The sequence below is a fragment of the Ipomoea triloba genome, chromosome 7, assembly GCF_003576645.1.
Source record: "Ipomoea triloba cultivar NCNSP0323 chromosome 7, ASM357664v1".
In the NCBI taxonomy this organism is placed as follows: Eukaryota; Viridiplantae; Streptophyta; class Magnoliopsida; order Solanales; family Convolvulaceae; genus Ipomoea; species Ipomoea triloba.
Genome location: NC_044922.1, coordinates 8,736,756 through 8,762,950, shown reverse-complemented (window position 1 = coordinate 8,762,950; position 26,195 = coordinate 8,736,756). Strand labels below are relative to the sequence as shown.

General features: G+C 33.3%; 2 protein-coding genes across 4 annotated transcripts; one reads left to right on the top strand and one right to left on the bottom strand.

Annotated features, from left to right (window-relative positions):
• Positions 1–1,719: 1,719 nt before the first annotated feature.
• Positions 1,720–6,436, bottom strand: LOC116026271 (26S proteasome regulatory subunit 6B homolog). Its single transcript, XM_031267752.1, has 6 exons — positions 5,853–6,436; positions 3,431–3,661; positions 2,750–2,908; positions 2,461–2,613; positions 2,215–2,298; positions 1,720–2,090 (listed from the first exon to the last, which is right to left on the bottom strand). Exons 1-6 carry the CDS (start codon positions 6,342–6,344, stop codon positions 1,956–1,958), a joined length of 1,254 nt encoding a protein of 417 aa, XP_031123612.1. The 5' UTR covers positions 6,345–6,436; the 3' UTR covers positions 1,720–1,955.
• Positions 6,437–16,965: 10,529 nt separating this feature from the next.
• LOC116025291 (probable LRR receptor-like serine/threonine-protein kinase At1g06840) lies at positions 16,966–25,939 on the top strand. 3 transcript variants are annotated; one of them, XM_031266478.1, is made up of 21 exons: positions 16,966–17,186; positions 17,762–17,903; positions 18,045–18,195; positions 18,552–18,623; positions 18,739–18,810; positions 19,055–19,198; positions 19,297–19,368; positions 19,515–19,586; positions 20,122–20,193; positions 20,886–20,954; positions 21,186–21,254; positions 21,355–21,426; positions 21,596–21,682; positions 21,913–21,984; positions 22,128–22,636; positions 22,809–22,967; positions 23,271–23,551; positions 23,812–23,863; positions 24,440–24,690; positions 25,030–25,164; positions 25,401–25,939. In XM_031266478.1, exons 2-21 carry the CDS (start codon positions 17,807–17,809, stop codon positions 25,749–25,751), a joined length of 2,859 nt encoding a protein of 952 aa, XP_031122338.1. In that variant the 5' UTR covers positions 16,966–17,186; positions 17,762–17,806; the 3' UTR covers positions 25,752–25,939. The 3 variants fall into 3 exon arrangements, with proteins under 3 accessions (XP_031122338.1, XP_031122337.1, XP_031122339.1); XM_031266477.1 differs by lacking the exon at positions 16,966–17,186 and adding an exon at positions 17,217–17,288; XM_031266479.1 differs by lacking the exon at positions 16,966–17,186 and having other exon boundaries at positions 17,763–17,903; positions 18,035–18,195.
• The last annotated feature ends 256 nt before the right edge of the window (positions 25,940–26,195 follow it).

Here is a 26,195-nt window from a genome sequence, read left to right as displayed (position 1 = left end):
ACTTATAATAAGAGCCAATAATGTTAGACCCCTAACTGGAACTAAAAAAATGTTTGTGTAATAGCCTGCTATAACATATTGTACTTTGTGTTCTTCTTATTGTGCCACCTCCAATTAAATTCCTAGTATATCCTAATCATTTATAATTTTACCAAATTCTTTCCGTTAAATATAACGGGAGTTTAACGTTAAATTCTTTAGGCAATTTGTTTCTTTATTGCATTTTTCAAACAAATTGGCAATATTCTATAATACAATTCTGTATAAATTCCTAACTTAAAATTAGAATATTGAAGTCTTGGATTCTATAATATAATTTTGTATAGATTCCTAGCTAAACCGTTATTCTATCCAAAACAACAGTATATAAACACCTCCCCTTCTGGTATTCACCCAAAACTAAACCTAACATATTTTGTAACACACCATCTACTTCACATTCTATAGGTATTATTGTCAAAATATATTATCATGCTAATTCTATTGTTTGTATAATTGTATTTGTACTCATAATTATTACAACTTTTTTTTAATCAATTATGGTATACTCATTAATTTGTATAACTTCAATATCGTTATGTAAATATATCTATTGTATAATTTGCTCATATATACTGGTATCCTTGTATGTAATGTTGTGGTTCTCATTATATTCCTCTATACACATTTTAGTTACTCCTAACTCTCTAATCTATGGTTTTTGAATTTGTGTTGTGGTTCCCATTATATTATTTCATAACATCCTTTATGAACATATTTCCCATGGCACAAGGATATTAGTCATGACAAATGTAGTAAAGTTAATTGATATTAACACACAAACTGTGGGTTGGAGTTGTACAGTTCATGTCATTAAGAAAAACGAACCAAAAAACGCTATTGAAACGCATGAGAAAAAGTATATGCTCATCGTCCTTGAGGATGAAACTGTAAGTAATAGTAAAAAAATTATCCCTTTATTATTATTATTATTATTATTATTATTATTATTATTATTATTATGAAGATGCTCTCATTCATCACCAACATCATTGTAAATGTTATATCTAAATGTAAGGAACTCGAGTTCAACCAATAGTGTTTGATAATGACATTGAAATGTATGATATCATTTTTACAAACCAACAAATGGTACATAATCTCAAACGTCATTATCCGCATTGTCAAACCTGTCCGAACGAACTATAAAGTACTTGATCACAAATACAATTGCACATGAATTTTAAATGGCCGGACCGGTGTCCAAACAAGTGACAATGATAACACACCATTTGCTCTAAGTGGTTTATTTGTTTCTACTTTAGTTGTAATTGAGCTATTTATAATTTCGTTATGTTTTATTAAAATATATAAGCATTGAGACTATTTCTTTGATTTTTATTAATTTAACATTTTTTTCTCTCTCATTATTATATGACTATTTTAACCCATAACACTAATTTAAAAATACGCATTGGGCATTTGTTTAATCGCACGTGTAATAACTAGTTGTTAGTAAAGAACAAAAAGTGCAATGCCAACGATAAGTGACAAAAAGTGAACATAATCAACAATTAAAAAAAAATTCTACAATTATAATATAACTTAAGAACAAAAAATATAATTTTCCCCTCTTAACTTAAACCGATCAATTATGAACAACATAATTTATTTTATTTCCTTATGGTCATTTACCGACTAAAAGGTGAAATTACCCAATACACATCTTCAAATAGTGAGTTTCTCTCGTCCAATTTTTTATTTTTTATTTTTTAGAAAAAGAGTACACAAGGTCCTCAAATCGGCCTTGACGAAGCATAAACTCTAAACCAAATAACAGTGCCAGTTAAAATTTAAAACCATCTGCATATGAACACACTGTAAAAGTTAAGAGGTTGTTATACTACATTGAAAACAAGTACGTTTACGTGACTAACAAGTTAATTTTCTTCATACTTCCCAGCTATTTCTGCATTTTACTTGTAGAACTCAAACTCAGTATCAGGCTTCTTAACATTTGTCCTATACCCCTTCTCGAAGTCCTTGGGGAGAATCACATAACGGTTCTTTCGCACTGCATGCATTCCTGCTTCTTGACAAATCGCAGCAATCTGCCAAACCACCAATGTTGTTTAAAACCAAACCATTAAATTTTCACATTATTTATCCCCGGCATAAAACACAAATAGCAGTTGTGCATGTATCTAAAACTAAATAAATGTATCGTAAACAAACCTCAGCAGCGCTAATCTTATCTGGCCGAGAAACATAGTCCTCCAAGTCTACCTCGTCACCTAAATTCATTTTTGCAGTACACACCTGCCAAATTCAGCCATTATTAGTTGTTTTTAGCTAATTTTAGATCTACAGTTTATATTCTTCTTTCATTCTTTTGGGGGGTGGGAGAGGCGTGGTTGGGGGGTTGGGAGAATACTGCAAAATATGGAAATTATGAAACTATCAACATCTCAGCAAATCAACCTGAAACACAAGCCTCTTTTGACGTCTATCTGGCAATGGAAATTCAATCTTTCGGTCAAGCCTTCCAGGACGCAAAAGAGCAGGGTCCAATGTATCTGCTCGATTAGTTGCCATTATAACTTTCACATTAACTGTCTGGTCAAACCCATCCATCTGCACGAGACACCGTCAAATTTGAAACTCATAAGCAAAGGAAAGCACAGGACAACTACTTAATAGACCTGAAGGTAAAACCTAAATCGCATAAATTTTATTAAGAAATTGCTAGATATGGAGCAAGAAGGATTACCTGATTTAGTAACTCCATTAGAATACGCTGAACTTCTCTATCAGCTCCGGTCTGAGCATCAAACCTAGCAGTGGCAATTGCATCTACCTCATCGATAAAAATGATCGCTGGGGCATTTTCTTTGGCAAGGCGGAAAACATCACGAACCATACGAGGACCCTGCAAAAATTATGACTAGTGAGATAAAAGTACTTTAGCTGCTATATATAAAGATGCCTGTGTGTCAATGCCCTAGGAATTAAACACACACCCAAGTAGAATGACCATTAAGAGTTGGAAATTTATTTGCATCTAGATGAGTAATTCAGCTGATAGGGGAAAAGATGATGATTGCTCAAACCTGAGTCATAACTGATACAATTAAACTAATGATAAATATGGAGTAATAAATAACTGAACCCTCCATCACGACTTCAGACTTCTATGGCACAGGCCAAACAGGGACAAATTAACCAAGAAATGTTTGAATCAACACGGCCTGTGACTGTGGACAATGTATAACATTGAATTGTTCAAGAAGCAAGTAAAAATACATTAAGACTTCATAAAAATATAATTTTGGATGTAATGTAACAGAGAAAGATTTTTTTATAAGTAAAAAGAATTCTCATTTGGAATTAGACAAAATCTAAATATAAACATCAGGGCCAAAATTAGTCTAAAAAATGCACTGAAGCATACCTCACCCAAGTACTTCTGTACAAATTCTGAGCCCACAACCCTTATAAAAGCTGCAGTTGTATGATTAGCAACAGCCTTAGCAAGCATGGTTTTTCCAGTACCTGGTGGACCATAGAGCAAGACACCACGGGGAGGATCTATACCAATTTGCTTGTACAGCTCATGGTGAGTCAAAGGCAACTCCACTGCTTCACGTATTTCCTGCTTCTGAATGTCACATCCTCCAATATCCTGGTAATGTTTTAAGATAAGGGAAAAAAAAAAAAGAATCAAATCAACTGGCAAGATAAGGAGCACAGATATATACATATGATTTATATATGTTACAGTCCATATGTAAAAGCTGTTTGGGTGTTCATACTAATTATACCTATGACAACACTAAATGCAATAATATTAAGCTCCAAAGTCTCACAGTTAAGGCCATAAACGTGGAAGATAATGGCGTTAGAAGTATTCAAGTATTCAACCCCTCCAAAACAAAATGAAAGAAATCGAAACAGTAAGGAATGGTACTATAAGATTATATGAAGTGCTGACAGCATTTGACAGTCCTCATTAACATGAAAGCACGGTACATTACACTTCAACTGTCCTTCCTCCATTATGGTAACTAATTTATTGACTGTTTCACCCACATCGGATTGGAGCTTATTTACTCCAAAATGCATAAGTTGGACAAAAAATTGAAGTGGGATAAAGACTTTTTAAAATCCAAATAAGTGGCAAAAGCCTCTCCTCCAAGAAACTTCATAATTGAGACTTTTTAGAAAAGAGAATTTTTGAATGAGTTTCAGCTGGGCCAAACAAGCACATGTTTGGGCGTTTGGCCAAAGCTTGCTAAGTGGTGGTGTAGATTAGGGGTGTAAACAAATCAAATAATTTTGATTCGATTCGTGATTCGAATATAACTATTCGAATTCGAATATTTCGAATACGAATCCGAATTCGAATACACATTTTGATTCGAATGTTATTCAAATCCAAATACAAATCAGGATAGATTCGATTCGAATAGTATTCGAATATTCGAATATATATATATATATATATATATATATATATATATATAAAGAAACTAAACTAGTAAAGGCATAAACCCTAAGCTAAAATAAAAGTGAGAGCAGCCGCTTTAGTGCTTCACCCTTCCCAGTTCGGCAGCCGCAGTTCCCAACTTCGCCTCTTCCACCAACTGCTTCGCCCTCTTCTTGTCCTCCCCTTTTCACGGCAGACTACCATCGTGGCAAGGAAGCACGGCAACAAGGAGAGCAACTCAGCAATGCAGGGCAGCAACTCCTCACGGCCACTGTCGTTCGGCGAAGGCAACAATCTTCACGGCCGCGGCAATTTTTGTTATATCTTATCTTAATTTATTGAAAAATTTAGAAAAAAAAATTAAGATAGTCATTTCGAATTCGAATATTCGAATCGAATCGAATATATTCGAATAAATTGGTCGAATCGAATACGAATCGAAATTTAGGATTCGAACACTAAACGAATTCGAATTCGAATACTCATCAAAATACTCGAATTTGAATCGAATACTGAAGTATTTGACTCGATTCGATTCGTTTACACCCCTAGTCGATTCGATTCGTTTACACCCCTAGTGTAGATAGGTCTTATTGGATGTGTTGTATTTTGTAATTGTGTAAGTATGTTCTTATTTCCATGAAAATTATTTGACATTTTGATTTTCAATTGTTATTGAGAATTGATGAAGATTTAAAATTAAATATTTAATTTTTTTACTTAAATATTGTGAACTATACTAGTTAGACTATAGGACTATTATTTCAACCAAAAAAAATACTAAATTGCTTAAAGCTTGACCAGGGACGGGATTCCCCGTCCCGGAAATTTACCCAACGGGACGGGGACAGGGAATGATGTCCTATCCGCGGCAGGGATGGGGATTATCCTCCCCGCCCCAGCCCAGATGACATCCACTGCCAAATATCCGAATTTTTTTTTCTTAAATTTTCAATTCTGTCCAATGCTTTAAATTTTTCCAATTAAATCAAAACTGTTTCAAATTAGAATCCCTTTGATCCAATATCTATTCTAGGTCAAAACTTAATTGATTTTTCTTGGCATGGTTGCCATCTAATCACTTCTTTGATAAATTGGGATTTTTAAAAATGAACCCAACAGGGCAAACATGTCAACAAAAATCAATTAATTCTAATTTGAAATGTTTGGGTTTAATTAAAACTAAAGAGACTGGATAAAATTGTAACATTCACAATTAGATATTTGGAGCTATTAGAGCTGAAAAGAAATCTTGAAAGAAGTAAAGTCTCGAAACTTACAAGTCTAAACTCTAAACCATATTCCCTAATCTAATTAAAGAAGTAAGAAGTAATGCAATAATCAGTAGACGAAAACCTAATCGTTCAATTAAACACAACAGACTTACATTGTAGGTAACATCCGGCTTTTCGGATTGACTTAGCAGCGAAATACTAGAGTCCGCCTCGGGAGGCAAAACGTCGACAAGGGCGTTGGAGTGGCGATGAAGCGCGACGGAAGCAGAGGGTTTGAGGAGCTCCCTGTTAATGGTGCTGAGAATCCGAACGTAGTAATTGGAACCAGTGGTGGAGCCGACGATAGAGTTGTTCTGGTCGATCATCTCCATAAACTGCCCAATTACAAGCGGCACCGACTGGATCCGCTTAACCTCCTCCTGCGCTCGGAGGTGCTCCCGCCTCAGGTTCTTCAGTTCATCCTTGACGTATTCCTCTTGTATCTCGATGAATTCCAACTGTCTCTGCAGCGATTTCAGCCGCGCGTAGAGATCGTCCTCGCCGTCGTACGACACGTCCTGAGCGGACGCGTCGGTTCGGGTCGCCGGAATCTCCAAAGAAAGCTTGGGAATAGGGTTAGGATCCAGAACCATAGGCGTCGCCATTGTTGGAGCTCCTTATCGGCTTGGGGCAGAAGAGTCGGGAGCTTGCAAAGAAGACAATGGAGTAGGAAACAAGAAAAGTTATGCCAGAGTCGAGTCGAGTCGAGTCGAGTCATTCGTATTGGATATTTGGGGGTTTTATAATCGACCCAACGACGTCGTTTCTATTTCCCCCGGCAGAATGTGTTAGGCTACGACTTACAGATATTTCGGCCTCTTTTCCATCTCCCTGTAGGCCCAATATTGAGCCCAAATAATTTATTAAAGGCCCATCCTTTTTTTTTGAAAACAAAAAAAAAAACAAAATTTATTAAATTATGTACCTGCATTTAATACTACGTATATTGGTAAACTTTTACGTGGACCATCCACAAAGTAATATGTAGACCATAAAAAAAAAAAAAATTTAATATATCAAAAGTACATTATTTGAGTACTGAAAGTATATTATTTGATAGTATACAAAATAATGTACTTTTAATACTCAAATAATGTATTTTTTATTTGTAGTCCACACAGATGGTCCATAGAATAATGATTGTAACATAATATGAATATCATTTTGAATCAAGTTTCATAATAATTCATGGAATAATTTGCCACAAATTTATATTACGCATAGCATTATAGACCATGGATTGAAACGAGATACAAAATTCATACTCGTAAGATACACAATTTTGTAACACAAAATACAAAACAAAAAAAAAACAAAAACAAAAAAAAAACAAAAAAAACAAATACAAATACAAATACAACACAAGACACATAGCATAGCATTATGAACTCAACTGGATTGAAAAGATGAGGTATATATTCGTAAAGTATAAAAAATCATAACACAAGACACAAAAATCATAGAACAAGACACATACACATGTTATATATTTACTTATTTTTCAAATACTCCATATGATTTATATAGATAATTTGTGTTTATATCATAAAATTTCACAACACAAAGTATAAAAATTTATAACATAAAACACAATTATAACTTGTTTCAGATACATAATTTATACTCATAAATTATAAAATTTCATAACGCAAAACACAAAAAAAAATCATAACACAAAACACAAACACATGAATTAAGATCCATAATGCAATGTAAACCATGTTCTACGTATAAAGATTGATTTGCCACCCACCCCTGAAATGAACATCCTTGCAAGCTGAAGTGGCCCATGAGTGAAAAATGCTTTGTAATGTTTTTTTTTAAATCTTTGGTTGACCTTTGTTGCAAGTTTTCTTTTTTTTTTTTTTTTTTTTTTGNAATTTTTTTTTTTTTTTTTTTTTTTTTTTTGAGAGCTTGTAATGTTTTTTTTTTTAAGTTGTCAATCGGTAGTCTTTTACGGAGTATATATTTTTAATTTTTTTTAATTTTTTTGATTAATTTTATTTATTTTTTATGTAATTGAATTATTTTAAATAAATAATTTTGTAATCTTGTTTAAAAGTTTTATTATTATTTTATTTATAACGTTATTTATTTATTTTTATGTAATTTGTAATATTTTAAAATTTTAATGATTTTAATGCCTTCAAATGTGTACTTTGTTTAATTTTAATGATTTTAATTTCTTCAAATTTGCATTTTGTTTAATGTTAATGATTTTAATTAATTCAAATTTATAAATTTTAATTAAATTTTACAATTCGAATTGTTACGTAACACAATTTCTTCAAATTTGCAATGATTAGTTAGTTTGAACTCCTTTTCTTGCTCATCGCCTTCCGATCAGCATGACTTCATTCCAAATGTCCTTCGTTGTCTTAAGTTTTCTTATCCTCGGGAAGAGAGTTTCATCAACTGTTTTGAACAATATATCCTTAGCTATATTGTCTAAGTCTGTTCTCGTCCTATCTTTGGATGTCCATGCATATCGAGGCTTTGGAATGTACATTGGAGCATCTAGACCATTAGTAGTTGTGGCAGCATTTAATTTCTACTAGTCCCTCATTGATAACCTCCCACATTTTGTCATGTAGGGCATGTAAGTGTGCATGCATTTGCACCTTTCAATCATCAAATTTATTTAGACTGAACATGAGATTTTTGGATATATGATGATCCATTTTATAATAAAAATGTTACGTGCAAGAAAATAATTTTAGCTTTGTAATGAAAAATCAATTCAAGTTTTAAAATATCCTCATAATATGTGTATAGGTTTTGTCATCATCAAAAAGGGAGAAATTCTTAGGAACAAGTGTAATTTAGATTTTGGTGATACCATAAGTTAGGAAATTTTAGTCCCCAATTCATTTTATTTCTGAGACTTAGGAATTCAAATACTCAATTCACTCAATTCAAATAGTTCGAATGGTAACTCAAATAGTTACATTTTGGATAGTCTGAAGAAAGAACTTCAAAGAGTTGAAGACCAAAGGAGTTCGAGAAGAAGAGTCGAAGAGTTCAAGATCGAAAGGTTGCAAATGCCTAATAGTGGAAGGGCCTACCTTTCTAATAGTAGGAAATTGTAAGAAGGAGTTCGAATAGTAAGGACACCTATTCAAAACTGAAAGGTTACAAGTGTTACGGTTCGAAACATTAACTCAAATGGTAAGAGTTAATTGTTAGAAAAGACTACTTGAGACATTCTCTAAGTAAACGATTCCGAACCTTAAACACAAGGGATTTATGAGAAAATGTGACCAAGACAAATAGAGTCCTAGGTACATATCCTTAGAGAGATCTTCCTTAAAAGCCTAGACAATAGGAGTAGGACAAAAAGTAAAGTTCAGCTAAAAATGTGGTCTAACGGCTGAAAAATCTGACATATAAAGTAACCTTTGAAATTGTCCGCTGGTCATTACCCGATTGTTAAAGACATTTGAAATGAGTTTCCCTCCAATGGGTTCATTTCAATACGTCTATAAGTACCTTCATTCAAAACTAAAGAAAGTGTTGGTCATTTAAAAGAAAATTTTCAAGTGTTCATAGCTTACAAGTTTTATTCAAGTGATCAGTGTGAGACAGTTAAAGCGAAAACAAAAAGTCTATAATAGAAGCTTTTGCTTCTCAAAGTGAAGATCAATTTCAAGATCAAGAGCCAAGTCTTCTAGTTGGAGGATCAAAGAATCTTTTCTTTGATATTCATATCTCTACTCAGTAGAAGTAGAAAGAGATAGAGTAAATTAAACTCGTGTGAAGTTAAAAAACCTGAGAAACTCAAGGTCGGCTACCCAGCTTGGTGTTCAAGGCTTGAGTGTTCGTCTTTGTACTAAAGGGATTAGTGCAAACCTCCTTATGAGTTCAAGGAGAAGAGTGGAGTAAGCTGAGTTGGTTGAACCACTAAAAAAACTCTCTCTATCTCTCTATTCTTTTATTTTACTGCATTCATATCCACACTCAAACTTAACATTTCAAAATTAAGAACAAACATTACGTGCAAAATATTAAAAAGGAGTTAAAACTTTATTTCGCTGTGCAAACTCTAAACTCAACGTTTCGATAGTCTGAACAAGTAACCACTCGGTTAACTTGTCCAAATAGTTGAACTTTCGAAAATTATACAAGTCTATTCACCCCCTCCTCTAGATTTGTAACCTCTCACACTAGGACCAACATATAGCATCAAACTCTACTAAAGTTGTTAGACTAGACCCAAATATCATATTCAAACTTTAAAATGTTACTTAGCTAGAGAAGGATTTTTGACTTGGCGTTTGAAAAAACACCAATTTTTAGTAGCACTAATTTTATTTTATTCAACCATTAGTTGGAATAGCTAGCTAGTTAGATAATTAGATTGAATAGGGTTTTAATTAGTTAGTATTCTTGCATCCCAATCCTACACTAGGTGGAGAAAGATCTATTTTTGCCATAAATAATGATCCTTGTACACTACATTTTGGCACCCTAATACCTTAATAATATTTGTATCGTTATCCTTTAAACTTTGATTTGATAATACTTAAGTTTTCTAGATCTCTAAAATTATAATTTCAAATCAAAGTTTGACATCTATTCAGTTCCTTGGATAGTACAATTTGACTTAGCATCTATTCGATCAATTCTTTGGACTAACATCATGATTCATTGTGTTTGGAGTTGTAGTCTACTCAGAACATACCATAAATTAGAAAATAAAGTTCCTTTCTTTCAATAAATTCAAATTCTACTCAAGTTGTTAGGCTATACCTATAGACTCACTATAAACTACTCAAATTACTAGTAGCAATTGAATAATATAAATAGTTTTTTTTGTTTGTTCTGTTTTAAATATCATAAATAATGTTGCATAAGAATGGAAATATTATGTACACATGAAATTGTGAGGGGAACGTCGTTGTTTTCTTTTTATTTTGATAGAGTCATAGAGAGAGCATAGACTTTGTATTTGGACAAGTGGCGAAAAGGTCCAATATGTATAAATGCGAGTTTAGAGGGCAGCTCAGCTCATTCCACCATTAATAGATCTTGTTCATTCTCATCATAATAGCTTTTGCACCTGATTGGATAAGGAAAATGTCTCTTTTGCCTAACGAAATATTTTTTATATAGGACAATGTGACGGGAATTAATTGAAATATCAGATTAAGTCCATATAGACATTGTACCACCAAATACGATTTATTGAGAATTGATTGACAACTAACAATATTGAGAGCTAACAATTAACATGGTTGACGTGGTGATTCAGCACCTCGTCCTTTAAGCATGAAGTTGGTGGTTTAATTCCCAGCCAAATTTAGACATAGATTCCCCATCCGGAAGATTAAATCACAAAACAAATGAGCAAGAGATTACTATATCTTTTTTTTTTAATTCAAGTGCACAATATAAGAATTCCAACTCTATATTAGTTGCAAAAAGTTCTCTAAGCATTGGTTTGAAGTTTGCATACAATCAATTTGATAAGTTAAACATCGCATTCTCGTTCACCAATTTTTATCATTTCTGTAGTGGAATCAATGCATCAAGAACACAATAACGTCAATGAATTGGAGATTTCCCTAAAAGTGAGAGAAAATGTGTATTTATGTTGTTTGGTTGGATGGAAAATGTTTTCCATTGGAATTTGATTTCCCAAAAGAGAATAAAAACAAATTCTTAGCTAGAGATTGGTATTTTGTTTTTCAAATAATTTGGGAAGAAAGTATTAAACAATTGGACTACTTTACTATCATCAAAATTTATTTTTTTTGAAAACATCATCAAAATTTATTAATTACACATGTATATAATTTATTATCATTATTCTTGTTAAGGACATAGTGGTCTTTATATTCATAATTCCGTACCATTTCAAACTCAACCAAACAATGAAATAATTCCAGTAATTTCTTTTCCACGAACCAAACAATGGAATATATTTTCCTGGTAATTTGTTTTCCATGAAATTTGAATTCTATTCCCTTCAAATATTTTTCAGTGAGCCAAATGTACTGTAAGAGATATTTGTGCATTACGCTACTACTATACATTCTTGAATGCTCTCACTTTTAAAAATGAACATATACATTATATTATAACCATCAAAATTGCGATTTATCATTTTTTTTTTGTATCTCTACGTACAAATTCAGAAAAATATATAATAACAAGCTTATGTGGAATATATATATATATGTATCCATATATATATAGAGATTATAATATTAATTGATATCGATACTTTATGCACCGAGTATAATTTAAATAAATTTGGAGGATATTTTATATTTTTATCAAGTATTGTGAAAATCATATCATGTCCCTAGGCCACAATATCTCGTAAAAACTCAAATTCATACCAATTTACTTTTGGACTGTACTAAATGCAAGAGACACGACACGGATTCGAAACCCCCCCACCCCCACCACACACACACACACACACACATATATATATATATATATGTATGTATGTATGTATGTATGTATATATTTATTTATGATCATATGAGAACATTTCCTTAAATGAGAACATGCGAACAAGCATGAGTGTACACAATCTACTTCCAGGTATGTCTGTTTGTATGCAATCATACTTGTTTGCATGTTTTAACATGAGAAAACGTTCTCATTTGAACACAAGTCTATTCCTTCCGCGGACTAAATAATGGAATGGAATCATATTCTATTTCTTGTTAATTTATATTCATTCAAAATTCATTTTGGGAGCCAAACAAGTTGAGCTCGAATGCAATAAAGAGAACTTGATTTGGTCATGTATGAATTGAGCTTTAAATTTCAAATTTCTAGTTGAGTAAGTTTCAAAGTTTTGATATTTGAATAAATTAACTCATTTTCACCTATAATATAATATTTCATACACTTCAATTAAAATATTTCATTAAGTACAGGTCTCGTTTTATCTAATTGTGTAGCAAAATTTATTAATTAATATATACAACTTGATAATATATATATATATATATATATATATATGTATATATATATATGTATGTATGTATATATATATATGTATGTATGTATATATATATATATGTATGTATGTATATATATATATGTATGTATGTATATATATATATATATGTATGTATATATATATATATATATATATGTATGTATGTATGTAAGTAATAAAGGCTTTTATTGGTAAGATATTTATGTCATGAACATGGTGCATGTTAGAATAATATAACAATTTACTCGGCAAACTAATAATTTCAAAGTTGCCAAGGACCTTGTAGTCCAGTGGCATCAAACCCTTCCCTTTATACGGGAGGTGGTGGGTTCGAGCCTCAGTGGGGGCAATATTGACTCATAGAGTCAGTAGTATTCAAAAAAAAATAAAAATTTCAAAGTTGATACATGTTGGATTGACATATTCAAACATCTCGATCAGGACTTGGCTCTTTGGCAGGGACAGGATGCCTAGAAACTTTAGTCGCTAATAATAATAATGCTACTCACGTCTCATAATTTTCCCTTCAATCATCCCTCTTAAAGTGATATTATCTTATTAGACTTTTTAAATATTTGATTAAAAACTAATTAAATTATTTTTTAAACTCGTAGTAGGGTCAACCAATTCATTAACACTCAATGCATGAAAAGCGTTTTAATGTCACATCAAGAGCAGAAAATTTGAATGAAAATTTAAGAAGAAAAAATAACATTATTCTTTAATGTCGTACCACTCTTTTATTGTCTCATCAAATGACATTTTTTTTTTTTTAATTCGAGATTTGTAGTTCCCCTTCGTTATTTAGTGTGCTTTGGTCTTAGCTTATAACTTTGCATGCAGCCAAAGATTTCCATAGATGTAAAACATGTGTCCACACATATGCTTCTGTAACAAGATTTACGTGCAAAGATTTGGCAAAATAATTTGAATTTGGCGGATTCCCATCTTGCGTAATTAGCCACGTACAAATGTGTTTGTAGAGACACAATATTTTGGTATTGATCCCTACAGATGACGTCAATATTGGTTTTAACTTTTAATTTATTTGGACAATCAACGGCTAACCAACACAACCGCTAAAATAACGAATATATAGAAAAAATTATAAAGAAAATATACATATAGGCATAATATAGGTATTGTATTGTTGAATATTGCTTGTGAACAACGAAAAACAACTAGTCATGACAAATATTGCAATAAAAATTACTCTGTATTGTTTTTCAGCTAGCACGGCAACATGTCTACTGTAGTGGTTCTCAACAAATGTTTTCGTAACTACTAGTCGTGAAAAATATTTTGGCTCGTAACCTGGATACATATCTTCTCGATCAAGATATTTATAACAGAGCATATATATTTTTGCTTTACCTCTTTATTAAAATTAAATGGATTAATAATTAAAGTATGCTACTCTTTAACTACTACAAGCGTGATAGGTCAGTTACATTCACACATTATTTTCAAAGTAAACAAGTATAGTAAGAAGTATAATGCATAGTGTTATAAATATATAGTAGTTGGGTCACACTTGTGTGAGACCGTCTCATGGATCCTTATTCGCGAGACGGGTCGGGTCGGGTCAAAGCATCATGCAAATGTCATACTTATATGTGCAAATCTCACACTTATATGCTCAAATATAACACTAATCAAAAATACAATTTGTGTTATTTATAAGAGAAAAAGTAATACATTTTTCATAATAAGTAATGTTGATAAGTACCTCTCACTTATAAGGGCAAATATAATACTTTTGAGGAAAAATGTAATACTTTTAAATCGAAATGTAAAAGTATTGTATTTTCCCTTAAAAGTATTAAATTTACCCTAATAAGTAACAAAAATTTTATTCCTGATTAGTATTACATTTGAGCATATAAGTATGACATTTGTGCATATAAGTGTTACATTTGTATATTGACTCGACCCGACCCGATCCGTCTCATGGTAAGACGGTCTCACACAAGTTTTTGCCATAGTAGTTTACACCCTTGTTGCAAACCTCTTTCTTGACCAAGTTCCTTCATATTCAATTAATAATGATCACTCTAATAAAGACATGCTTGACTATTGCTTTTAAGCCGCGTATAGGGTGACAAGATTGAGCTTTAATTTGCTTTGATGATGTGACATAGCTAGGTGGATGCATTGTGCTCATAGCAACTCTTGTGGTTCTTACTCAAATCAAATTAGATTGAGTGGTAAAGTCTTGATCGTCAATATTTCAAGCCACACTTGTTTAAATAAATTGGTTTAAACTAGCCTTTCTTGATGTAAATTAATTTGAAAAGGAAGTACATGTAAGTCGTCAGCTGAAAATCAAATTTGTAATTTTGTGATTACTAAGTCAATAGTCTAATCAATTTAACTAGATCGGAATTGCCTCTAATCTCCCTTATTGATTTCTTTACTTGGTTGATCCATTTTTCTTTTTCTTTTATTTACATATAACTTTATTACACAAAAAGAATGGAAGTGCAATTAAGTCTATAGAAAACAAAAAGGAGGGGAAAACAAACTCCACCCCTCAATAATACAAAAACATAAATTATTTATAGAAAACTAACGTTTCAATCACATCTTAAATAATGTTAAAAAAAATGACTACAGTATAACCAAATAATGGTGTTATAAAAACCAAATGCGTATAAAATAAGTGGAAAATAATGCCAATTCAAGCAAACATCATCAATACGTAAACCACACAAGCTATCACACATCATGTAAAGACCCAAAAGAATGCAACCTCAAAACAAGCAAATTAAATCTAGCGGGCGTGCATGGCCAAAGACCTTGTGGTCTAGTGGCACCCGGTGTCCCGGAAAATATTCCCACATGAATAATGAGAGTGGGTTCGAACCTTCTTCAGTAGGTTGAGAAAGTAGCTACGAATAATAGTACTCAAAAAAATCTAGCGTAGGAAAATTATACTATGGGTGAGGATACATATTGCAATGTGAATCATTAATAAATATTTATTTTTAATATACTGAATGTTCATTATATTTTTAATATACTAAAAGTTTATTTTTTAGATAATATATCAAAAAATAAACTTTTAATACACTAAAAATGAACATTTAATATACTAAAAATGAACCTGTAATAGACTAAAAATGAATCTTATATAAATGTTTCATCTTACAAGATGAATCATGGTCCATGATATAAGGATTGAAACAAATACAACAAAGGCACGTTGCAAGCCCAAAAGTATCCAATCAACGTCCTTCTTACCAATAGTTATATTATAGACTAATTAAGGTACATGTAGCAACATGTACCTAGACGCTAAATCATTCATATTTTTCTCTTTTTAATTTTTTTTTTTCTTTTGTTGTGTATAAATAAAATTAATGTATAAAAATATATTATAATTGAGATCATTTAAATGACATATATTGTTATATTTTTTAATAAAAATTAAAAATTAAATCTATAGGTACATAAAGTTATTATTTTAATGTCATATTTATGTACATTAAGCTTTGTTTTTATTATTATTAGAAGGAACATTATGAACCTACTACAAAGTGAATGAAAATATATATAATGTATCCACAATTTAGTGTTTATTTACATTATATTAAAATTTAAATTTATAATTATAATAACAAATATTATGAACATAGTACAAGATAACTTTATTAAACATGATCTAATAGTCAACATTTGATATAAAACGACATCACTTTGGAACGGTTCCATGACCATGGTGGATGAATATGCATGGTAACAATAATGGAAAAGATAACAAACATTATAACCGTAGGGATATTATATTCTTGTCCAAAAAATTATATAGTATAACTCTAAAAGCACAATACACAACATAATTAGCACTAAAAACATGGACATAAATGAGAGATATAACTTTGATTAAGATTTATTATGTTTTAGATATATATACCATAATTTTAACGAAACACAAAAATGTGACATGACTAAAAAGTTTTGTTTAAGCAGAAGCAGAAGTGCAAAAGAAGATCCTTGTGCAGTGGCAGAAATTTTCAAGTGTGAATCCGAAGATCCATCCTCTTGGAAGTCTTCTTGAATTGTCCGGCCTACTAAATTCTACGCTGTTATTTTTGATTCACTGCTCATTCAAGTGATTCAACCCAACCCATGATCATCACTTAATTACTTCATCGTATCATTACTATTTACTATACATGCATTTAAGCGCCTCAACTGACAACCACTCCCTCCAGCTCCAGCAACTGAAAAAGTCAACATTTTTTAGCCACAAGAAAGTAGAATTCTTCTACAATTAAGTGTTTTTCAAATATGGGCTGCTTCTTCTCTAATCTATCTCTATCACAATCACAATCATAGTGAATTTGATATCCAGCTACCCAACATAATTAATTTTCTCCTAATAAAAATCCCCTCCAATGGCTATCAGAGAAATTCATGGTTTCTTGCCCTTCTCACCTTCCTCTTTGCTGCCCTTTCTGCCAGCATTGTTCTCCACTCCTTTGTAAGTTGGTGCATGAATTATTATTACTAATTTTTCTTTTTGGGAATTTCCCTTATGCTGTGTCTGGGTGGGATATTTTTGAAGAACAAAAAAGAAAATGAGGTAGAGCTGGTACATGTAATAAGTAGGAGAGATGTAGTAGGCTCATAGTACAATGTCTTAGAAAGATGAGAGATCAATTTTCCCTTGAAATGTTTGATGGGATAGAGGAAAATAGAAGACAAACTACCAATTTCACTCAATTTCTTATTCTGTCTATTTTCACCTCTCTAAGTACACTATTAATTAATAAATGATGATAACCCCATTTTGTAATTTGTTTTAAACCAATAAGTAGATGAGAGGAATTGATCATTCTTGGAGCAAGAATATATTCTTCTTTGTGGAGTATTTTCACCTCTTAACTAGTTAGTTCAGTTTAAAACTTAAATCTTTATATTAGTTTTCTTTAGGTGCTAGATTTGTTGAATAGATTTGCAAATGGCTGGAGTTATGGGTTTTCTGTTTGTTTTCTACTTTTTCTTTATTATATCAGGGGTTAAGTGCTGAAATTTTCATAATTTCATGGTGTCAAGGTTCACCAAGAGTTTGAAGATATTGAAGAGTTGGGTATCTCTGAAATGGCCAGTTTAAGAATCCCATTATCTTTTATTGTGTGCATTTACTGGTCTTTGTTGTTTACTGGGGTAGACAGCCAAGTTACTGATCCTAATGAAGGTAAGTCTAATGGTTTCAAGTCCTCAAGTTTAAAATCTTAAAGTCGTTAGTTAGGATTGAATGATTTATATGTTGTGAGGACACACACAGACGCATATGTATGCACGTATGTGTATGTGTGACTTTTCAAGTTTTATGCAGTGGAAGCGTTGCTTTCCATCAAGAAAAGTTTAGTTGATCCATACGACAACCTCAGAAACTGGAGTAGAGGAGATCCATGCACTTCAAACTGGACCGGGGTGTTATGCTATAATTCAACTAAGAAGGATAATTATCTTCATGTTCAAGAACTGTATGACCTCAATTTTTGCTTCAACATTTTCTATTCCTGTCCATAAACATACATATTGTCGATATACTCCATTTTTCTACCACAGATTTTGTTATGGTTTTATATATTCTGCAATAGTGTTCTCCTTTTCCTGTTCTATGCTTTTTTTTTGTTTTGCTTTAGATGTTATTGATTTTGTTTAACATTTTATAATTGTTTTGAATTAGAGAAGAAAAAAATCTAATAGGAGGACAAAAGACAATATAATTTGTAAACCATTTATTTGATTATAAATCCAACAATGTCTTCTTCTTCTTCTTTTTCCCTTCTAATTTGTGGTGTCAACATTATTAGTTCTTCATTCTGTCATTCTCCAGACAACTACTACAAAGGAACCTGTCTGGAACTTTATCACCTGAGCTTGGGCGCTTATCTTATATGGAGATATTGTAAGTTGAGATAGCTTGTATTTCTTCTATTGGATTTTCACTGAAATTGTTATAGTTTTGCTTTTCCCGTATCCATTGTTTCAAACTGAGATTTTTTTTTTCTCTGTCATGAAAGAGATGTGATGTGGAACCAAATTGGTGGGAGTATACCGAACGAGATAGGGAATATTACGTCACTCAAGTTACTGTGAGTTGAAGCTCTTCATATCCTAATACTTCGTATACTGATATCTCTTAGCTTTCACATAGGTAACTTGCTTTTGTATTCTTAATATTTCCGAATGTTACATCCGTTGTGTACCGACACTGAAATTTTTATAGTTTCCATCCCCAAAGCCTGGATGATGTGTGAGCCTAGTGCACTCGATCTTACCCTTTTGTTTTCCTAAGAATGAACTAAATTCTACTCTTCTCATTTCTTTTTGTTCCAGGCTTCTGAATGGAAATAATCTGACAGGTCCCTTGCCTGAAGAGATCGGCTATCTTCCTAACTTGGACAGGATACAGATTGACCAGAACCACATATCTGGGCCCTTACCTAAAAGCTTTGCAAATTTAAACCGAACAAAACACTTGTAAGGGATTTTCTTGATGTACAGGGCTTAAATGCAGTTTTGGTTGTTACGCACTCCATGTATCAGTTCTCGAACATTGTGATTTTGTTTCTTGACAGCCACATGAATAACAATTCAATAAGTGGACAAATCCCGCCTGAACTTTCTAGACTTCCGATGCTTGTTCACTTGTAAGTTTGTTGTCTGCTTCTTTTTCATTTTTTTGTTCATATATGGTCCTCCATGTTCTCTCTTTATTTTTGAGGACAGAGTTTGCCTTTTTCAGCTGCATTGTCTATATGCTTTTCGTGATATTTTCTAACACTAGCTTTTACAGGTTGCTCGATAATAACAACTTATCAGGATACATTCCACCAGAACTAGCTAAAATTCCAAACTTGCTCATAGTGTAAGTTATTTTTCCTTCCAAAGTACATTAGAGCAAATTGGGTATTACTCCGTATTATAGTTAAAGATCTCGCACATATAGGAAAGGGCAAAAATCAGACCTTGGATCAGGTTTGTTCATAGAGGATTTGTTAATGGTGTTAGAATACATGGAGTGTCTGTGTCTGTGTCCTATTAGAAATAATTCCACAATACTCAGGTCTAACTGGATTACGATTTAGGCCTGATTTAGGGCAAACTACTACATTTGATTTTAGACATCATATACAGTTGAGGCAGTGATTTGATTTATCCATTATCACCAGAAAATTGGACCTAATTCTTTGTTGTCACATTTGGTTAACACATTATAGAAGATATATATGCACGGCAATCTGTCTATCCTTTTGGAATCTATATATTAACATCCCGTTCTATACTCATCTGTATCAAGGAAGTAAGGGTTCTCTTTCACATATTTTGTTATCCATGGAAGCATGTAAATCATTAAATCATATTTCTAAAACTCTCTCTCTCTCTCTCTCTCTGTTCTGCAGCCAACTAGACAATAACCACTTTGAAGGGCAGATACCTGATTCCTTTGGAAAGATACCTCATTTGTTGAAGTTGTAAGTAAACTCATTTTTGCTTATTAGATTTATTATAGGAACTCTAATAATTTGAAATATACAGTGCCTAGAGTGTTTTTTTTTTCTTCTTTCCAACATGATTAGTTATCCCATAGAAGTCTAATTTTCACATTGAAGTGGTCTGATGCAATGTGAACACTATATCATTTTATACAATTTTGTATCAATCTGGTAATATTTCACTATTTAAAATGCTTTGCATGGTAACGCTTGATATCAACAATTGCTAATTTCTGGATTTTTTTCTTTAATGTGTTTGCATTTGCCAACAGGCAGATGGCTGTGAGAATTCTACTAACAAAATAGGAGTGGATGTAAAAACCCCTCTAAGTCTCCACCCCTAGCATAAATTAATAAATTGCATATTAAGTGTCATTTAATTGATTGGATTCAGTTTTTTAGTGTGGTTTACCCATATGCATTATAGCCCAGTTGAGTGATAACATGGTATCAAAGTCTGTTCGGTCCACCTGGTTGTCTACCCGTGGTATTGGTGGTGGTTTAACCTGTATGCACCCATATGCATTATAGCCCAGTTGAGTAACCTTAGCCCAATCTTAGATTATAACACCGTCCTTATATTCAAGCACCCTCTTAGCCTTCCCACCTATGTGGGATGGGGTGTTAAGTATCTATGATCAGAGGGCGGCTCTGTTGTTTTTGTTTCTCAGGAGTCTCAAGAACTGCAGCTTGCGGGGACCAATACCTGATCTGAGCAATATTGAAAACCTCACGTATATGTAAGTTATGTACTCCATAGTTGTATCTGAGCGTGAACTTACGAGATGGTGTGAGTATTTTGGTGTACAGAATTGTCTGTTGTTCACATATTTATGAATTTATCATTTATTATAATGCTGATTTCATTAAAAAAATGCATAATCCTTCTTCTATACCATAACTAGACTAATTACTTTCTAGTGCATTCTTTTACTTTATCTCTGTTTAATTTATGATTTTCACTTTTTTAGAGATCTCAGCTTTAACCAGCTTACAGGGAAGATACCAACAAACAAGCTCTCAAAGAATATCACAACCATGTAAGTACTCGATCTTCCATTGAGTTTTGTGAAGTGAAGCATCTTCTAATTATTGCATCACCTCAAATTATATTGTTCTTGACCCCGCTTAGCTCTGCAGTGATCTATCGCACAACAATCTGAATGGAAGTATTCCGACAAACTTTTCCAGACTTCCTCGTTTGGAACGATTGTAAGCACTAAGCATTTCTCATCTGCCATTTCTGAAGTTTTCTGCTCTGAAAGTAACAGAAATAATATTGATTTTTGAGATGTCTTAGTTGACTTTTAGCCATGCTAATTTAAAGCTATCTACATGATTGTACCGGAATTTCAAATTTATTTTGTCATCCTATTTGCAGGTCACTTGAAAACAACTCTTTGACAGGTTCTGTACCATCCATTATTTGGCAAAACAGGAAACTCAATGGAACCGAGAAACTTATCTTGTAAGACCTGAAACTAAGAAGCTTTCTTTATTAAATTCCCTTGTTTGAACCATGTTTCCAATAATTTTAAAGGTATAACAGCAGCATGGAAATGCTAGGATCTGATTGTTCTCGAGACACAGCAAAAATGACATTATTTTTTATATGCCACCATTCACGTTTGTGGCCTTAAGTTCAATAACTTCATAATTTGAGATCATTTAATTGAAAGAAGTTGTTGGTTACTCCAGGGATTTTCAGAACAATATGCTTTCAAATATATCGGGAAGTCAAATTATCCTCCCAAAGAATGTCACTGTCAGGTTTGTGACTCCACGTATTCTATTCAGCATTTAGGAATTCTAACTGCACTGGAAAACATATTTACAGTAACTAATGCATAGCAACATAACATACTATATATTGTAAATTTTCTCTAATTCATTTATTTTTCAAAATTCTATAGACTCCATGGAAATCCCTTGTGTAGAAATGAAAACTTTATTGATGTCTGTGGCCCCACTGGTGAAGATTCTGATGACAACTTGAACTCGAACTCGAAGAACTCCACTACCTGTTCCCTCCAGACGTGTCCCCCTCCCTATGAATCTGCCCCGGCTGCTAATAATTGCTTCTGCGCTCTACCTCTGCTTGTTGAGTATAGATTAAAGAGCCCTGGATTCCAAGATTTCCGGCCACACCAGATAGAGTTTGAGCAGTACCTGACCTCTGGTCTGGTGCTGAATTTTCCACAGCTAGATATTGATGAATTTACAATTCAACCAGGCCCTCGGGTAAAAATGAGCTTGAAGTTTTTCCCAACCTATAATGGCAGTAGTAGCAGCGATCACGAATTCAATAGGAGTGAACTCTTTCGAATAATGAGCATGTTCACTGGATGGTTGATACCTGATAATGATCTTTTTGGACCTTATGAACTTCTTGGCTTTAACCTACTGGGTAATTATAAAGAATGTAAGGCATCTTACCTTTTAATCTTGCGTGGCTCAAGCCACTATAAATTTATTCATTTTGTGTGTATGTGCACATTTCTTTGAGGCATAGGTGAAAAGAATCCAAGGCCCGTGCTTATTCGGCTGGGTAAGCATTTTCGTACTCTCACCTTTTGGTTTTGGTCCACTCACAGATATGCCTGCCTCTTCGTCCTCTGGTCTAAGCAAGGGAGCACTGGCTGGCATCATAGTAGGAACAATTGCGGGTGTACTTATAATGTCTACATGTGTGTCACTCCTCATCTTGAAATTGCTTGCCCGAAAGTACCATCCAGGTTCAAAAAAGCGTCGAAGTGAGTATATTCTTGTCGATTCTCAAATAGTCTAACTTGATGTGTGTTATAAACCGAACAAGCCGGCTCTGATACCATGTTAGGGCTATAATGCACATTGGCCAAACCACACTAAAAGATTGAATCCAATCAATTAGCTAGTTTAACCCATGGCCTTGTAAACCCATATTTTCTCTCTTATATTTTCAATGTGAGAATGTGCTAATGCTGGCTATGCAATTCTTGGTCGTCATGTATCTCATTTTAAAACCTTGGTAGTATATTATATCGTTTGGAACTTGAGTCATTTATGACTATTTGCAGCTTCAATCTCTGTCAAAATTGATGGTGTAAGAGACTTCACTTTTGAAGAAATGGCACTAGCAACACAAAACTTTGACAACTCTAGCCTTGTTGGACGTGGAGGTTATGGGAAAGTTTACAAAGGTATTTTAGCCGATGGAACAGTTGTAGCCATCAAGCGTGCTCAAGAGGGATCCTTGCAGGGTGAAAAGGAGTTTCTTACGGAAATTGAACTATTATCTAGGTTACATCACAGAAACCTGGTGTCTTTAATTGGATACTGTGGTGAAGAAGGTGATCAGGTAGCTACTCTTCATACCTTTAAAATTGGAGACTGTTAAGTTAATCTTTTCTTCATAATTTCATCGCATCCGAACAAATTATTATAATAAGCATACTAACAAATAGCTCGATCGGTTCTGAATCACAGTATAATATGATTGAAAGATTGAAAATCTCATAGTTCAGATTCTACGACACATGAAATAAAAGAGCATACTTCATATAGTGCTTTCGCTGTGTGGCATATCATCACCGGGCCTCTTTTGTCCTTTACATGCAGATGCTCGTTTATGAATTCATGTCTAATGGTACTTTGAGAGATCACCTATCTGGTATGTTATCTCTTCCTTTTGTCCATTGCCTAAAAAGTACAAACATATTTAATTTTTACAGCTTGCGTTTTATGAGGATAGAGATGCATAATACAAGAGACTGAACTATAATTCTCTCCTAACCTCAATATACAACTAAACACCTTAATCCTATACTGGTTAGAGTTTCCTGTATAGATTTTAATTTTCAATTCAATTATCTTTAGTGCTTAATTTTTCCATAAGTTTCAGCCTACCTCTTCCTCTCCTATCTTCTATTGCTACTATCTCCCACCCTTGAGAAATAGAATAGATCTATGTTAGTCTGGAGGTGGATGATTTTGAGTTCAGCATGTAAACACTAGAGGAAATCAAGTTATTTTGAGTGATGAGGGAAACCCGCAACCACTACTCGAGAGTGTGCATTAGGTAAACCTTGTCTTGTGACCCTACCGGCAAAGGACCACGAGGAGACAAACCAGCCTAGGTTTTCCATAGCTGACCGGCTCAAACCAAGAAAGTCAATAGGCCCCAGGAAATCAAGTTCTTTTTATCTTGGATCATTAATGGGCTACTTTTTATTCTGTGGTGTAATAGGTAAATCTAAAGAACCTCTCGACTTTGCTATGCGGTTGAGAATTGCACTTGGTTCTGCAAAGGGAATTCTATATTTGCATACCGAAGCTGATCCCCCTATATTCCATAGAGACATCAAGGCAAGCAACATACTATTAGATACAAAACTTACTGCTAAAGTTGCTGATTTTGGGCTTTCAAGGCTTGCTCCTGTTCCTGATCTTGAAGGGGTTTTACCTGCTCATGTATCGACTGTTGTTAAGGGTACTCCGGTATGATCACTTTCTTTAATCAACCCTTGTGTTATTCAATCTATGCACTTTGTTTTCCAAAATCTCTAAGTTTTTTTTTCTTGTCATTAACAATGGGATAAGCATTTGGTTTATGAAATGTATGGTTGTGTACTAAAAGAGAGATCAATTCATAAAATTGGAATTCATTTGGCATGAGAGGAATGAACAAACTTGATTAAATCTTTGTTGGGCGTGTTATAGTAGATCAATTCATAAAATTGGAATTCATTTGGCATGAGAGGAATGAACAAACTTGATTAAATCTTTGTTGGGCGTGTTATAGTGTTATTAAACTGCATTCACTCTCTTTGCATGCAGGGATACCTTGACCCTGAGTATTTCTTAACACACAAACTCACCGATAAAAGTGATGTTTACAGCCTTGGTGTCGTATTTCTTGAGATTTTGACTGGAAAGCACCCCATTTCACATGGCAAAAACATTGTTAGGGAGGTAGGTTTTAACCACTTGGTTTTACAATTTCACATTATGAACACTAAAAGGGGGCAAAAGCTCCACCTTCTAGCTAGAAAGAGTTGCATGCAATCATGCATGCTTACTTTACCCCAAGAATCGATCAGACGGATCAGTCTACATCTTTAGCTAAGACAGGACGCACCCTCCGATCCAATTTATCACTAATGCATGATCAACTTGTCTTGTTGGACTTACCACTTCTCATGCATCAGGTCAATAATGCATATCGTGATGGCGGGATATTGTCTGTCATTGACGAACAAATGGGATCTTATCCAGTTGAATGCGTGGAGAAATTTGCTACTCTTGCTCTCAAATGTTGTCAAGACGAGACAGATGCCCGGCCTTCAATGATAGAAGTGGTTCGGGAACTTGAAGAGATATGGTATATGATGCCAAACTCCGACAACAAAATTACAGACTCCAAATTGAGCATGATTGATCCTCACAAGACAGACACTTCTTCTTCATCGTTGCCTATGAAACATCCATACGCTTCAACTGACATCTCTGGCAGTGACCTTATCAGTGGTGGAATACTTCCTAACATCGCTCCTAGGTAGATCATACTTCACAACTTTCCCATTATAAATAAATATAAGAAAATGTTAAGATCTTATACAACCAGACATGTTTAAATTCATGCATTTGGTATGTCTGGCTCTGTAAATAGCAAAGACATTTTCATAAACAAATTCAGTGTGTTTACGCTATCCCTATATTTTGAAAGAATATTGTTTAATATAACCTATGGCTCTATTGGCTCACAAATCAAATAGATAATCTCAAAGGGAATGTATTATGCATATAGTTCGAGCTTTGAGGTTAGAATTCAGAATAGTATTACTGAAGCTCACACATAAACCCGTGCATACCAAGTTACAACCACAATCTCACCATGCATACCAACCATGATCAAATGAGAACAAAACCATCCGATAAAAAATGAAAATTGATCTCAACCATCCAAAAAAGTTTATCAATGAGGAAACACACACACACACACA

Coding starts and splice junctions, on each gene's coding strand:
- LOC116025291 (XM_031266477.1), top strand. CDS start 17,241: ATGCTGTGTCTGGGTGGGATATTTTTGAAGAACAAAAAAGAAAATGAG. Junction 18,196..18,551: donor TATCTTCATGTTCAAGAACT/GTATGACCTCAA, acceptor GTCATTCTCCAG/ACAACTACTACAAAGGAACC. Junction 18,624..18,738: donor TTATCTTATATGGAGATATT/GTAAGTTGAGAT, acceptor CTGTCATGAAAG/AGATGTGATGTGGAACCAAA.
- LOC116026271 (XM_031267752.1), bottom strand. CDS start 6,344: ATGGCGACGCCTATGGTTCTGGATCCTAACCCTATTCCCAAGCTTTCT. Junction 2,909..3,430: donor TACAGAAGTACTTGGGTGAG/GTATGCTTCAGT, acceptor TAATTTTTGCAG/GGTCCTCGTATGGTTCGTGA. Junction 2,299..2,460: donor AAAAGAGGCTTGTGTTTCAG/GTTGATTTGCTG, acceptor TGAATTTGGCAG/GTGTGTACTGCAAAAATGAA.